Below are 17251 nucleotides of genomic sequence, written 5' to 3' on the forward strand. Positions count from 1 at the left end.
AGCACTGCAGTCGTTTTGAGCTGAAGATGTCCGACATGCACTAATTGGACGTTAAGCTAAGTTTAGGTAATGATAGATCAGCCATAACCCTTTCTGTCCTGCCAGTACCCTCAAGAACCAGCTCCTATTTAGTCCAATATAAAGCTACAGTAGGGACAATCGTGTTGCATTCTTTGGCTACTCTTCAATACCTACAAAAGACAGTCTTTGGTGGTTTGATTCGTAATAACGACACCAGAGAGAAGCACTAAATTAGCTTGGGTTACTCACTTTCAGATGGTATCCAAGCACTGACAATTTTGTTTTCCTTTAGTTGAAGGAAGCCAGAAATATGTAAGAATTTTCATATTGTGTGACATTGTAAAGTATAAAATCAAAAAGTTAGTGTGCTGTACTTCTACAGTAAGTACCGACGGAACTATAGGCGTTCTATGCTACTTGTTCTCTTTGGTAACCACGGTTTGTTTATGTTGATCAGATGTGATTGTTGCAGGCTGTGTTTTTGTGTTGTGTTAAATATACTTTAACTGTGTGACAGGACATCAGAAAACATAAGATCAGTGGATGATATTAGGAATTTAGTGGCTGGTATTACAGATAATGCAATGATTGCAATAATGATGAAAGGCTGTGTAAAACAAGGGGTTTAAGAAGAAATGAGGACAGAACTCTTAGAGTTTATTGGTCTTAATTTAATGGTGGTTTACAACAGCTTACCATCTTACAAAAAATTATGGTCATCTGCTAGAGACCTGGGTACGGATTTAGTTGCAGATACAGTGACGAGGGAAAGCTTTCAAAAGATCATACCGTATATTCATGCGAATGATAGCAGAGCAGTGTCGATAGGGAAGCCAGACAGTTACACTAAGCAAGACCTTTCATGGTAATAAGTCTATATGTATATGAATGGACTTGGGATGTAAATGTGGACGATTCTGTTGTGCTATTTAAAGGTCACAGTTCTCTAAAAGAGTACAATACTATCAAGCCCATCAAGCGGGGTTACAAACTCTGATGTTTGGCTGACCAGAAGGAATTCATTCTCGCGTTTCGAATGTATCAGGGGAAGAACGACAATCTTGAAGAGTTCGGAGAGCACAGGTTAGGTGAGAGAGTGGTTTTGTCTCCGACAAAACATCTGTGGGGCAAGAACAAAATTGTATTCTTTCACAATTATTTTACCTACATTCGACTTCTAGAAAGGCAGAAACTATAAAAAGACATCGGCATGTGGCACAGAAAATCTGACTGGCTGGTTTCTCAAAAAAAAATCTAAAACTGAGAAAAGCCTGATAAGAGAGTAAGATTACAGATTTTCTAACACTGGTATGGACTTCAAGCAGCAATCTACATTTTGCATCCAAATACCATGGGCCAGAACAAATTTATGTGCAACAAACTACGAAAGATGGATCCAAACAGAGTGCAGCATGCTCTGCAGTTGTATATGACTACTGTCTTAACGGACAGGGCTAACCTTGCCAACCATTTTAGAGCCCTTTAAGATGTTCACAGGAAGTCAAAGAAATGGTGGCTGAGGCTCTTCTGGGATTTTCTTGACATGTGTAAATGCCTATGTAATTTACTGTGAAATGTTCAGTAAGACAACTGTCATTCAGTTTCGAAGGATGGTGGCAAAAGGACTTGTCAATGAAAAAACCCCGAAAACAAGAGGAACTCCTGTTTGATCTTCAGCAGTTTGGATGTACTTATATGGAAGGGATGACTAGAAGGCCGGCGGTACCTAAAAGTTCAACTGCTATATTGTGCTTTGAGTCACTAATGGACTGGGGGTAATTCACAGTACCATGAAAAAAATGTTATTGTTGCATTTCGAAAATATTCCGTCTCTCTCATTTGAATGGTATTTAAAGCCTTTAAGGACATAAATTGCATTTTGTTTTCATTTTCTGTACCTTTGGGACTCAAAGGGTTGAAGTATTAGAAGTGGAAATAATTTCTTAAAATAAAAGCTGACTGGTTGAGTCAAGCCAAACAAGACAGGCTCCTAACACTTTAACATTCTATCACGCTACAGATTGTCACAACACTCGAGGCAGTAACTGCTGGAAATTGCCCAATATTCATAAATCTATTGAAAACAGTAGCACACATTCCATAGTCAAATCTTAGTGAATGTAGTTACAAAATAATACTTAACACACAAAGGCCTTGTTTAATTGTTGCACATAAATGTAAATATATAGAAAAAACATGCTAACTGAAAACATGAGCATAATGTAATAGTGTGTGTAATATCCAAAGTATGTAAAAGATAGCAAGAAGCAGAAGAAGTAGACAAAGTAATTGAAATGAAACAAAAGTACATAATAACAAATGCAAGATCATGAAATGGGTAACAGTGGGACAAACAACAGCAATATTTGACACATTTTACCCAAAACTACTGTCCTTACCAAAAGTTGGAAACTGCTGTGTGTTTCAGGAAGTAATTTCAATTTGTTAACACTGGTAATCTGATTGCTAACAATTCAATTTTAGGAATTTTGAAAACAATTTCAGGGTTCATCAAACCAAAAATCAACATGCTGAATTCAGAGGCAGTTCTGTTCATAAAGAAATACACGCAGGGTTTTAGCATTTCTGAAATGTTAAAACCAAAATTTTGATAAGTAACTCCATTCTATGAAACCACAAGGCTTCCAACACCAAATAAAGTAAACAAGAAATTAGTACAGAAATACGTTACCATTAAGATAGTGAAAATATTAATTAGGCGACTTCCATTTTACGTAAAACTAAAAACACGCCCTTGTCCATTGAGTAGTGAACAGCGAAACCATGCACTCTTGTAATCTACATTAGAGCTAAAGGAGAAGCAAGAAAACTGCCTCCCAATTTTTGGGAAATTTACAAAGAAACATGTTTTTACAAACTTTCCCCCACTCAACATAAAAAGCCAATGAACAGAAAATCCAGGATCAATGCATATGTTGTGAGACTGGTCTACACAATCTTGCCTAATTTCAAGATTTCATGAACTGGGTATTATTGTATTTCATTTTGAAAATAAGCAGATGGGCACAACACTTTTCATATTTACCTGTGAACGGTCGAGATTAGAGATTTAGCCTGCCCACCTTCAGCGAGAACAACGTGCATCCCAACCTATACAGAGCTATAGGGTTGACTCATTCAATGTCCTTCCAAGCAGATCAGCCATCTCACTTAACCCAAATTTAATGATGAATTTAATTGCACCACTACAAAACCTAGCGGTTGAGGCTTCTCCCCAATTGTTCCCACAAAGCCCTGCAAGATCTTAAGTGTACAAGAATTTGACTAGTAAAATACAGCAGATAATTCAAAATCGGTTAATCCTAAATGCCACCTAATTCAAAGAACCTCTCATTCCCAGAAACATGAGATTCGGTTTTGCATGTTATTTAAATTGTTTACTTCGAAATACGGATAATTCGTAATTCCAAGTACTATGTTGGCCCCATTACAAAAATTCAGACTTTTAATCCGAAACTGCCTTCATATTTTAAAACAATAGTATGTACAGAGTCATTTAAATTCAGAATTTATCCGCGTCATGATAGAACGCGTTGCAGAACATGGAGGGGTAGCTTTCCACACTTGCACTCATTTCGGTGCCTAGTGTGCTTCATAATTGCCAAGATGAATGAAATCCGAATTCTTCTGTATTCAACCTATTAAGGAACACTGCAATATCGCACAGCAGGCAGTGTGCGGGAAAAACAATCCGCAAACACTGGCGATGCCAACAGTTGACGAAAAAGCGTGGCCCATATAATCAATTCGTAGGCAATGACAATATTGTACACCTTTTGAATGCCATGGAAAACAAAAACAAAAAAACCTACTTCCAAAATGTATCCATCCAACAAGGTGCATTTACAGTATTCAAATACAGTAGAACTTACGATTATACGTTCCAGTTTAATTACATGCAGTAACTGGTCTTAGCCGCGAGGGTTGACATTTCCGAATTACAATTTGGTGGTTAATTTAAAGTTCGATTTTTGCATCCCAATGACTTCGAATTAAGGTGGTCTCTTTACTGTATAAATTTACTCACTCAGAACAAATATGTGAGGTTCCCTATGGGAATTAACATCTTTATCGAATCTATTAGAAGTGTCTTGTGATTGGAGATATCGAAATTCATTCCTTTGCTATCTAGTGGTTTCTGTACGTACATACTACATATCTGAATTATTTAAGTACTTCTTCCAGAAGAATGAAGTTGCCCAAAGGGAACGACAATATACAGTAGAAGACCGCTATAGCAAGAACTCCGTTATAACTACTTTTTTCTGTCCCTTGAAAATTCCTAGATTAAACTGTATTATCCTTCGGTTACAGTGAACCCTATCACTGATAAGTTGATTATTACGAGCGATTAAGTGTGCATAATTTTTTCCATTATAAACATGTATGCATTCCAGAAGTTATATTGAATGTGATCGATCATCTTTGGTATAGATTTTTCGCTATGTGCACTAGCGAACACACTCGACACTAAACATCCAAAGGCGGAAATCTGAGTTTATTAGTACTACTCGTGGATTGGTGTTCTATAAGAACAATTTGCAATGAAAGAACATATTTCCGTAATAAACAAGTAAATAACGCGGCTGACAGTAGTTAACTCGTTAGAAATAAAGTCTGGAGGAAACGATGGCTGAATTTTAAAACTATGTACTGAAATTAAGCAAGAATGTGATGCACACCAAAATGTGGCAGAGAGGACTGATTTCGGAGGCTAATTTATTCAGTAAAACCTCATTAGGCGTTACTGCAGGGGATAAGGAAAGTTGGGTTAAGCGAGAAAACGTACTATTTAATACATGAATAAACCAGCACAAGTATGTACACACTTCTTCGACATGCATGCATTTCAAGTACACTGAAAGATATAGGTTTATCTACCAATTCTAAAAATGCTATGCGAGTGGTTTTTTATGCTAGTGGCTTCACGTCGCACCGACATAGATAGGTCTTATGGCGACGGTGGGATAGCAAAGGCCTAGGAGTTGTAAGAAAGCAGCCGTGGCCGTAAGCTACAGCCCCAGCATTTACCTTTTGTGAAAATGGGAAACCACGCAAAACCATCTTCAGGGCTACCAATAGTGGGATTCGAACCCACTATCTTCCGGATGCAAGCTCTCAGCCACGCGCCCCTGGTCGCACGACCAACTCTCTCGGTGCTGCGCGTTAAAAGGCATGAGAAAGACTAAGAGAAAAAGAAAATCCTTTCTACTGAGGCTTATAAATAAAAATGTATTAATAGTGTATAGAACACCTGACAACACATACAAAACTGTATGCAGTGGGCCCCAGTAATGTATCAGTAAGGTAAAAGCACCAGAGCATTATTACATATCACGCACATTCTAAAACAAATCTCAGCTTGACATCAACCATGAATTTAGAGGTTAAACTCGGCCATGCGCGAGAGAATGACAGACTCGTCTTGAATGAGACTCTTCGATTGAATCTAAACTCGAAGTTGCAAGTTTCAACACGCGCCACAGTTGAAACTTGCGGATGCGTGTCCACTCCCTGGAGTTGGTCTTCATTAGTAAGCGATTTAACGACTTTCAGAATCTATAACGGGCTACAAGACATATGCACCACCTTATTCAACTTCACACTATTATGTTCCTAATCCTTATGTAGTCTATGATGCATGAAATATTTGCTACCCTCCACTGTGTCACTCAACACAAATTTCTAACTTCAGAACTGAATGAGAAATACTGGGTTATTCAGCAATATCAATGAAAACCGGCAAGCAAAATTTTCCTGAAGCTATTTGCTTTCTTCCCGAAGCTATAATTTGCTCTCTAGATTTCCGGGATTGAAGACTATTTTGTGTAAAATTCCCCGATGTGGCTCTTGTGGCGAGGGTTCTAATCTGAGTTGGAAATCACGTTCCTTTCACAAGGAATGACAACAATTTCAGGGATGAGGAAATTGTGATCGTACTGAGCAGAAATAACGAAATATTCGTAATTAGGAATGTACTACAAAATTTCACTGCATTTTCACACATCTGGTTAAATTTCGGAAAGGCTATTCCCGAGAAATTAATAGCAAAAAGGTTATTACACAACAGGTGCTTGAAATATGGTTCCATGATGCAGATCAGGTTGAGTTAGGCGACAGTTTGAATTAAAAAAACTGTGCCACAGAAACCACTGGAGTGATACCACTAGAATTTTTTCAGAATGAAATTCAAAAAACGCGTTCACGTTGCCTCGGAGTTAGAAAAATAACGAGTAAGCCTTAGCATGGATGTCTGCGAAAACAAATTCCAAAAGACAGATTGCAGTTCCGTATCTATTTAAATGTGTGGGGGCTTTTTACCCAACTTTTAGAAAAAATCTTGTAACGACAATCCGCTACAGCGAGGACATTTTTCGCAGTTATGAATTCTCACTATAATGGACTTCTACTGTATTTCAGAGATTGCAAATATGACAGTAGAACCTCGATAATTCTAAATCTGTTAATTCAAAAACCTGCCTAATTCGAAGAAGCTCTCGTTCCCGGAAACATGACATACAGTTTTGAATGTTATTTAAATTGTTAAATTCGAAATACGGATAATTCGTCATTCGAAGTACGTCGGCCCCATTACCAAAATTCAGACTTAATTTGAAACTGCCTTTGCATTATAAAACAATAGTATGTTAGAGTAATTTCAACTCAAAATTTATCCGCGTCATAATAGAGCGCGTGTTCCGGACCATGGAGGGGTAGCTTTCCGCACTTCGGTGGGTCTACACTGCGCTTCATGCCTGCTAAGTTGAATGAAATCTGAATTATTTTTTATTCAACCTTTTAAGGAACGCCGTAATCACGCAACATGCAGTGTGCGGAAAAACAGAATCCGCGAACACTGGCGATGCCGACAGTTGACGAAGAAACGTGGCTCAGAATAAATTCGTAGGCATCAAACACGCATCATAGCCAATAAAACTGCACTACTTTATTTTAATGCGAGCCCAAACGGTCTTATGGTTTTAAAGAAGAAAGTGCCAGCCGGTGAATCGTACAAGGGTGAGGGATGGGGGTCATAGTAGTGCGTTGCAATGCACATGGAAGCAAGAAACTTTATCCTCATCATAGCAAAGTTCAATAAGCCACAATCTTTTAAGGGCGTTTGGCACTTTCCATGCCAGTATGAAGCATCTAAAAATGCAAACAGTACAGAAATCCAAGAAATAATGCATTTGCACAGCGGAACCACCATAATTTATCCTTGTCTTTGTATTGTGTATTTTTTCTTTTGTTGCGACGTTATGTTTGTTCAGTGATTTAACCAAGTTCATTATCTGAACACTGTAAATGCATCTTGGATACATTTCGGAAATAGGTTTCTCCATGGCATTTGAAAGGTTTAAACTGTGAATCGAAGTGATTGCATGTATTAATGGGTCTTAAAATACTTTGTGATGTGGTACATGTTCACATTTCTGACGTACGAGATAAGTGCAATGGCGGGAAATCGTACAAGGATAGTCATAGAAAAGTTCTATTTTAAGGGCATCGGGTACTTTGTGTAAATAAAAGGCATATAAAATCCATACAGTATAGTAATCCAATGAATAAAGCACTTGCACACGGGAGCCAGCATAGATATCTTGTCCTTGAATAGTGCTTTTTTTCTTTCGTTGCGCAAGGTTGTTTGCCAGCGAGATATCCAAGTGCATTATTTGAATAATGTAAATGCACCTTCTAGGATACATTTTGGAAATAGTTCTTTCTTTCATGGCATTTGAAAGGTATAAACTGTGAATCAAGATTAACTGCATGCAGTAACAGGCCTTACAATATTTTGCAACGCGACAAGGGTTGGTACTTATGAATTGCAAATTGGCTGTTAATTTGAAATAACGTCATTCAAAGTCTGATTTCTGAGTCCCAACAACTTCGAATGAACGACGTTTTACTGTATATTGAAGACCTATAGGCCTTTTCACTCTACCAGGACTCTGCCCCACTGTGCGAGTCTTATTTTTGTGCGATATTTAACAAATGTGTTAAAATCTTGTGAATCCTTGCACCAGCTTTTGCATACATGTTTAAGAGCAGAACAGTATCCTTTACTCTTCATGACGTATTTAATCAAAAAAATGAAAGCACTTAGTGTATTTCTATATGCTCTACCAACCCAAATCTAACTACAGTGAGCATTACAAGTTTAACTTTTAGACAGACAATTTATCAAATGATGAAAGTGTATTGAACAGGTGGACTTTATATAATTACTATCTTAATGTGCAGACTACCATGTCTCATGGTTCAAGCCAGATCAAGTTCGATACAGTCATCAGCCAGTTGGCTTAGATTTGAAAATAACGTGTACGAGTTATTCTAATGGAGCCAGACCCTGTGAAGAATGGTGGTGTGCATAGGGTTAGTTGGGTGTATGCAAGTGGAAGTCTATTTTCTAGAATTCATGGGCATACCTATTATTACCGTCATTACACCTGAATTAGGTAAAATTTGCTTCATGATGGATTAAAAATTCACTATGTTGTGATAGGTACCGAGCTTGGATTTTTGATAAGTGTTATTAGAGCAAAGCCTCCAGACTGATGACTTGATCGGCATTAAAGACTGTTCCGCAAGGGCCATAGTCTACTCCCAAGATTTAGCTAATCAATATCACTGCCACTTCCGAACAAACATGGTAGCGTGTATGAACGAAATGTTCCCAAATTGCTCAAACTATATTTGGCACACCAACTCCACAAATCAGCTGTCTGGTATTTATCAGAATATTCCATATTTTTTCCATAGTCGTGGTGTGATGTCCCATACTAGTGATGTGTTTTAATTGGAAGAGAAGCAAGTACATGCAGTTGTTGGTCAGCAAGAAGAAGTATGTCCAGTAATTTAAGAGAATAGCGAAATGTAGGTCAAAATCAGCCTAAATGAAAGGCGAGTATGAATGTTTAATGCAATCTGTGGACATTCGACACAAGAACAACCGTATTACACAGGTTTTCCATTCTATAAGGTACAACCAGTCTACTGAAAATGCATGAAGTCAAGAAGCCATTCAAAAATCAAACATTTCACCAAAATATTGTACACAGAGATCCATTCGCTTGCACATAGAAAGACCACTTAAGGTGCAATAGAAAGAATGTACCTTAAACATTTTCTCAGAACCTGATGTCTTGAGTCAGTATAACCAAATTCGAAATGTTTCAACTAAAAACAATGGCTGCCACTTTATTGAAGCATATAAATAAGTAAACAATTACCTTCTTGAATTTTTAGGAGTCATTTCAGTTGCAAGTAGTATGGTACCTGAATATACACCTTGGTCAAAATTATTTGGTGTTTATTTGCCCAATTCACTACTACCATTTACTATTACACAAAATCATAATTTATGTCAGCATTGTTGCTTCGATCTGTCACTCGTACAACAGTTAAAATGACCATTACCAAGTATAATTCCAGATTTGGAGACTTAAAATATTGTGTAATTCTAGAATGGACCACAAATCAGAGCAATATTATGATTAAACTATTCCCCTTTGATCATCAGCATGACTATTGAAATTCAATTCAAAGCTGCTAAAACAAGTACAGTAGAACCTCGATAATTCGAAATCTGTTAATCAAAATCCCATCTAATTCAAAGAAGTTCTCGTTCCCGGAAGCGTGAGATGTTATTTAAATTGTTTAATTCGAAATACGGATAATCCGTAAGTCGGCCCCATTGCAGAAATTCAGACTTAATTCAAAACTGCCTTTAGAGTTTAAAATAATGGTATGTTAGAGTATTTTCACTCTAAATTTATCCGCGTCATAATAGAACGCGTTCCAGAACGTGAAGCGGTAGCTTTCCGCACTTACACTCAGTTCGGTGGGTCAACAGTTCGTTTCATGATTGCTAATTTGAATGAAATCTGAATTCTTTTTTATTCAACCTTTTAAGGAATGCCATATCACGCAAGAGGCAGTGTGCGGAGAAACAGAATCCGCGAACACTGGCGATGCTGACAGTTGACGAAAAAACGTGGCTCATAAATTTGTAGGAACCGAACAATATTGTCATTGCTGATGAAAATGCACGGCTTTATTTTAATGTGAGCCCAAACGGTCTAATGGATTTAAATGAGAAAGTGCCAGCCGGGAATCGTACAAGGGTGGGGGATGGGGGTCGTAGTGCATTGCAATGCACATGGAAGCGAGAAACTATCCCCTCGTCATAGGAATGTTCGATAAACCACACTGTTTTAAGGGTGTCTGGCACTTGCCAAGCCAGTACAAAGCATCTAAAAATACAAACAGTACAGAAATCCAAAATATAATGCATCTGCACAGGGGAACCGGCATAATTTATCATCTTTGAATTGTGTGAATTTTTTTCTTTCATTGCGTGAGGGTATGTTTGTCAGTGATTTATCCAAGTGCATTATTTGAACATTATAAATGCACCTTATTCGATACATTTCGGAAATATTTTTTTCCATGGCATTTGAAAGGTTTAGGCTGTGAATTGAGGCGATTGCCTGTATTAATGGGTCTTTGAATACTTTGTGATGCGGCAAGTGGTTACATTTCTGAAGTACGAGATACGTGCCATGGCGGGATAGTCTTAGGAAAGTTCGATTTTAAGGGCATCGGGTACTTTCTGTGTAAATACAAGGTATCTAAAATGCATACAGTATAGTAATCCAATGAATAAAGCATTTGCACACGGGAGCCAGCATAGATTTCTCCTCGTATTTGAATCCTGCTTTTTTTTCTTTGTGTGAGCTTATGTTTGCCAGTGAGATATCCAAGTGCATTAATTGAATACTGTAAATGCACCTTCTTGGATACATTTTGGAAATAGTTCTTTTTTTTCATGGCATTTGAAAGGTATAAACCGTGAATCAAGGTTAACTTCATGCAGTAACAGGCCTTAGAACATTTTGTAAAGCGGCAAGTGTTAGTACTTCTGAATTGCGAATTGGCAGTTAATTCTAAATCACTTAATTCAAAGCCCGATTTTTGAGTCCCAAAGACCTTGAATTAACGAGGTTTTACTGTAAATAGGACACTCCGACTATGTAAAAGTACGAATCTGGCAGAATTAAACTAATATCTGCCCATAAAACTTGACTTTCCTATAGCAGTTTTAGGAGATGCAAAAAATATACAAGGAAATAATCTCTCATAACAAAGACTTATAAATCTTAATATATATTTTATTCATAAATCAGAATCATTATCTACATCTAAGAACGATAGCTAAGTCATTCTTAAAAAATTGTCAATGAAAAATGCAATTCACCTAACACACTTTTTTTAAGAACTGAACAGCTGACTCAGTCACTTCCTACCATATACTTCAAATGCGGGGAGAGGAAAATGGACACAAACATGAATCGCAAACTTACTAAAAGACAGACGGCAACATGGTAAAAAAAATTCCACCAAAGCTAAGTTCTGAACTAGCAAGACAGGTAGAACATACAAATGACAAGAGATTAAACTTATTTGTAAGATCTCAGCAATATGAAATTATCTTCTCCCTCCACGACCCCTACGGCCACGGGAATCTCGGCTGACATTCCCCTGCTTTTTTCCACCTCCCCTGCTGCTGCTCCCTGAAGATCCCTTGTATCTTCCACCACCAACTCCACCTCCCATGTTTCCATACTGGGGGTAGAGATCCGGAGGAGGACCGAAGGTAGCAGCACCAACAAGACCCCGGGTCAGGCCAGCACGGTACGCCATCTCTTCCCTTTCCAGCATGGCAGCCGCAGTAGCCGCAGGATTACCGACCAGAAGGTTATCTCCAAATCCCAATGAACCAGCGGACCTACACATGGCAAGTGAACGAGGTGAGAATGAGGAATCAATTGCATCTTCAACATCACGCCGAAAATCTGAGTATCGGCTTAAGGTTAACTCATCTGATGAGAAATCCAACCTCCTTGATGGCCGGGATCCATATGGTGACATCAGTGGGGGTAGGTAGTCTCTTTCCATCAGCGGCGAAGGTCCGTAGCCATCCATGTAAACATCTCTAGAATTACGGGAACGCATCTGTGGTCTCGAAGAACCATATTCTCGTACTGGAGGTCCCATGGGCATACCCATGTATCCCATACGCTGCTGCTGTGATTGCATCAGAGGCAAGTTCCTCATGTTTCCTCCCATGCCCATTCCTCTGCCACGAACATTCCCTCGTATGCCTCTGCCAGTTGATCCAACACTTCCTCTGCCTCGGCCACCTCTGCCACGTCCTCTACCCTTTCCTCTGAGAAGTCCTTTGCCACGCATGGACTTCTTCACGAGTGGAGGAGGATTTTTAGCTTTTGGGAGCTTGGTGGGATCTACTCTTTCTAATAAAATGACCATCTGGGCATGCATAGTATGAGGTACCACATCAACAGGAATGGTCTTAACTGGAACAAATGGATTGCCGGTCATGCTATTCTTTCCAGCTGGACAACACAAATCAAGAAAGTTTCTGATTGGAGCTTTGTGATTTGAACACACATATATTATCTTTTGGACATTCTCAAGCTTGCGCAGCTGGGAAAGCACCTTCTGATCTGAAAAAAAAACAAAGGAACAAATCCTCAGTACTTTTTTCAAAGAACAAATATTAGTCCATACTATATTTTAAGAAGGAAATCATACTTTCCAGGTGAACATGACTTAAAAAGCATTTCAGTCTGTTGAAAAGACAAGTTCAATATAAATACTATATTACACTAAAAATAGCTGTAAAAAAAGATTGTTTACTTCTTGTTTAACCCTTTGGCCTACCATTACTTGTGAAAGGAATATTCCCTTACAAACCATTAATTTTTAGTCACTTTAACATAAATTTGACTGATCACATACATAATACAGAGAACAAAGCGAGATTTTAGCTCATCTACAGTAACAGGAAACCAATGTTTTTCTTCGTAAGTAGTACTGGTTTCAAGGGAAGCAGATAAATTAGCAAGAAATGTACAGGAATAGGCATTGGTTTCTTTAATAACATGATCCCAGAACTGTAGGGTTAGATATTCATTCACCGCGTCCATTTTTTCGGATTATTTCCCTACTCCCTCCTCACAATAGTGAATTTCAGAAACTGGTTTGCATGTTACAGAAACAGGCTTATTGTCAGCAAGATCACAATTCCAAGTACCACTTTACTAGACTTCTCACCCGCTCTTGTTGCATTCTGGTTTTGTCACGTAGTTTCAATTGGCACTATCACCTCGGAACCGAAATCTGAATCGCTCTCATCAGTCACTTGATGCAAGTATTTTCACTCTGCAGAGAATCATTTCCACTTCACTATTTTCAAGCCAGTTACCAATAACCTTATCCATGCCGCAGTTGGATGCCGCCATGATTGTTTACAATGAGCGGCAAACTGAGGTGGTATTTATTTTACGTATTTCAGCTCAGAGTTACTATTTACACAGAGAAAAATGTTTCAGGTATCATCCGACATCATTCGAGTAGGCTGCAAAACAAATCTCTCTGACCAGCTAACTGCGATAATGACCTTATAAATGTTCAGTGCACCAGGACGGAAGTGTCTGTCAAAGTATGTTACCCGCCTTGCAATTGCAGGACAGAAGGTTCCGTCAAAGTATGGCAATGGGTTAATAGTGGTTGCTTACAGGTACGTTATAGTGTAGTATTTGTACTGAACTTGCATGTCTGAAAGAATGAAAAGCTTTCAAGTTACGTTCAATATATTAAGACATCACAAATAGCACTAGAACAATATCAAAGAATACAAAATCGTACCCATAAAATGGAACAATGCAATTATTTTGAGTCCGCACCATGGGCCACGTAATGCATCTAGGAAAGGATTATAGAAAAAAGGGAAGGTAGAAATAGTGTAAATCCTTTGGGTTATTCTAAAAAATACAGGTGGAATTCTGCCCCAGTTGATTTTCTGGTGTTAAGTATATTTTTATAAATTTTATAAATTATAAATAATACCTGTTAACTTCAAATAGGATCCAATATTCTTTGCCTATTTTTTAAGTTTAAAATTATGACAAACATTGCAATATAGGGAAGCAAATATGGTAGTCATAAACATTCGTTTCAATTTCTTATAATGACCACAAAGAAAAATTGCAGATGACACTTTAAAAACCTCTCCTTCCTAGGACCATCCTTACAGTATTCGAAGATTCAGAACTTCTCGAATTTGGTCCTACAGGAATTCCTTTGTGTAAAGCCATGACAGTGTATATATATGTCACCTTTAAATACGGTCATACTGAGCAAAACCGAACCAGTCAGCATTGGCTCATACCATGTGAGCCGCTCAAGCCTGGCGAAAGGCACATTTCAAAGGATAAACCAATATGTAATTCCATGATATTCTTCGGCATTCAAACCAAACCTACACCTACACGGCCAAATTTGAAGGATATCCCCAGATGATTACTATCCAAGGGAGCTAAATTGATGTTATTGACCCCTGTAAGTAGGGTCTGTATAATATGTTCAGGATATCCTCTGCTGTGGAAGTCAACTAAAAAGGAAGCCAGAGACCTTCATTACAGGAGTGTGGGTTGGCAACCATGGATCCCCAGCGAAGCTTGACTTTGCCAATGTGGAATGTCCGACTTCGCATTTTCCTCGCTGATCACTGTTAACAGAATGGTTACCTAGTTTTATACCTGCCTCTGTGGACCAGTGGTAGTGCCAGCCTCCGGATCCCAAGATTGTGGGTTCAAACCCGACAGATAGTCGGATTTTTTAAGGGTAGGGAAAAGTCCATTCGACACTCCATGTCATACAATGTCGGCATGTAAAAGATCTCTGGAGACATTTCGTGTTTACCCGACAAAATTAATTAAATCTCAGCCAAAGACGCCCAAGATAGTTTCGGTGTACTAAGTCTGCCGAATAGGGGTCCTAGCGTAAAGCGGAACGTCAAAATTGACGAGCAGGCAGCCAGATGGCGCCTAATCAAAATGTCTGCACACTGTAGCTGAGGCCAAAAGATTATTATCATTTTCATCTAGTATTATTCCCTCTTTAAAATAGCCACCACCACCAGACTCCTAGATAACATTTTTACATTCCTTGAAATGAATCATATGAGGAAGGGGAAAAGTACTCTTATAAAGCCATATATATTATGATACTCACTCAAGCCAGTTCTAGGAGGATCCAAAATAGGCACAATGCTTTTGCCAGTCATTTTTCCATCCAATGTTGGTAGAATATCTTCTACACGTCCAGCAATAAATTCACAGTTAGTGATTTCATTCTTCTTGGCATTAAATATAGCATCTTCAACATTTTGAGCCAGATATTCAATTCCAAACACTTGCCCACATTTCTGAAAAGAAAGTTAAAACAATAAATTGTGAGATTAGAAAGTCAATGTAAAAAATTATTAAATGGAACTCAAAATATTCAAACAATTGTACAAAGCCCTAGAAAAACTTATTTTATGCTAGTGGTTTAACATCCCATCAACACAGTCTTAGCGCAAGGATGGGGTAAAGGTAAGGATGGGGAAGGAAGCAGTGGTGGACTTAACATACAACCCCAGCATCTGCAAGGTGTGAAAATGAAAAACCCTAGTCAGAGCTGCCAATTGTGGTATTCAAGCCAACCATCTCCTGATGCAAGCTCACAGCTATCTGACCCAAACCATGTAATCAACTGTCTCAGTCCACTAAATCATTGATTTTCAAATAACAATTGAGGCGTCTAGTATCAAAACCGGCCAAGTCACAAAATTTACGAAAATGAGTTAAGGTTAACAATTTGAAGTAGAAGTATAGCACTATCAGGTGAAACAAGAATATGCTTTAAAATCGTCCATGTCTTCATGTTATAGAGCACTGAATTCTCGGTCGTGCAACAGAATCGGCCAAGTCATGCAGCCAGTGAATTCAAAACCGGCCAAGTCAAGGAACAAGCGACAATCTTTATGATGCAGCATTATTGTCTGGAATCTTGTGTTGTTACATTAAGCCACAATGTGATAATATCAGTAGGCAAAATCGCTCCTTGTAATGTATATTCTTTGAAGTCATAATATTTTGTTTTTTGTTCGTTTGCAACACTGATTTACGTATTCGCGGGCTTCTTACCGTCGCTGGCGCCAAAGCAATCCTATTTCCGGTGTGCTCGTATTTGGTCATTATTGTGTGCTGCAACGTTGAAATTGTTCCGAGTGGTGAACTGAAAGATTTGCTTTCATACCTTGTAAAATTGTACAAAATTGCAACAAAAACGGCCAAGTCAAAATTTAAATTAACAAAAAAAGATGGGTTAATTATGAGTTAGATTTCTCAAAACAGCGGAACTTAAATATTTAACCATTAAGGATATAACTGTGGAAAAAAAATCTTTTCTGACCATCATTGCTTTGTCTCTACAGGTTTTTCGTCCATAATGAAAAATATGCCTTGAGTGACTTGGCCGGTTTTGATATTAGACGCCTCAATTGTAGCTCCCACCTTAAAAGTGACCAATAACTGGTAATGAAAAGAAAGAAAAATAGACTTTTTTCGTGTGGCTAATACTAGCCGAGTGCAGCCCTTGTAAGGCAGACCCTCCGATGAGGGTGGGCGGCATCTGCCATGTGTAGGTAACTGCGCATTATTGTGGAAGATAGGATTATGTGTGGTGTGTTAGTAGCAGGGATGATGGCGACAGCACAAGCACCCAGCCCACAGGCCACTGGAATTAACCAATGGAGGTTAAAATCCCGACCCGGCCGAGAATCGATCCCGGGACCCCCTGAACCGAAGGCCAGTACGATGACCAATCAACCAAGTCGGACTCCTTATCCAATAGTGCAGGTTAAAAGAACCTTGACACCTGCCATGCTCAACTAGTATAATGGCGTCAAATATTGAAGAGGACAGGAACACAGGAAGTAGCTGCATTTTTCCATAATTTAACAGACGCGAGACAATATGAACTAACCTCTAATCAATTACACACTCTGCCATACCTTGAGGTGTATCCCATTCTTAGTTAATTGCAGTACTTGGTATTAAAATTAAGCAATCGTTTATTCAGTCTTTATCTTAAACGAGTTAACTGTTATAGGACACATTTACGCATTATTACGATTACATGTTCTCTTTCATTTTCATTCTTCTTTAAGGAACATCAGTCGACGTGAGAGCTCGCTAGGACATAGCGAGAAAACGATACCGAAGATGATAGATCACATACAGTATAATGACTGCGTGCATAAATATCGGTAACAGAAAAAGTAGTGCGCACTTAA

The 17251-nt window shown here is 38.5% G+C and overlaps 1 protein-coding gene and 1 long non-coding RNA gene across 4 annotated transcripts in view; one reads left to right on the forward strand and one right to left on the reverse strand.

Moving 5' to 3' along the window:
- Window positions 1-17251, forward strand: part of LOC136872576 (uncharacterized) — a 317281-nt gene that overhangs the window by 208112 nt on the left and 91918 nt on the right. The gene's annotated exons all lie outside the window — the stretch shown is intronic.
- The window catches only part of LOC136871773 (tRNA (uracil-5-)-methyltransferase homolog B), a 58138-nt gene continuing 52082 nt past the window's right edge, over window positions 11196-17251 (reverse strand). Inside the window, exons 9-11 of one of the 2 annotated variants that reach the window (XM_067145348.2) lie at window positions 15145-15337; window positions 11945-12572; window positions 11196-11833 (exon numbers count right to left, since the gene is read on the reverse strand). In XM_067145348.2, the coding sequence (XP_067001449.2) occupies window positions 11533-11833; window positions 11945-12572; window positions 15145-15337 (1122 nt within the window). In that variant the 3' untranslated portion in view covers window positions 11196-11532. Of the gene's footprint in view, window positions 12573-15144; window positions 15338-17251 lie in introns of both variants that reach the window. The other variant, XM_067145347.2, reaches the window with a different exon arrangement.

This window comes from Anabrus simplex, chromosome 4, assembly GCF_040414725.1.
Source record: "Anabrus simplex isolate iqAnaSimp1 chromosome 4, ASM4041472v1, whole genome shotgun sequence".
NCBI classification, from domain to species: domain Eukaryota; kingdom Metazoa; phylum Arthropoda; class Insecta; order Orthoptera; family Tettigoniidae; genus Anabrus; species Anabrus simplex.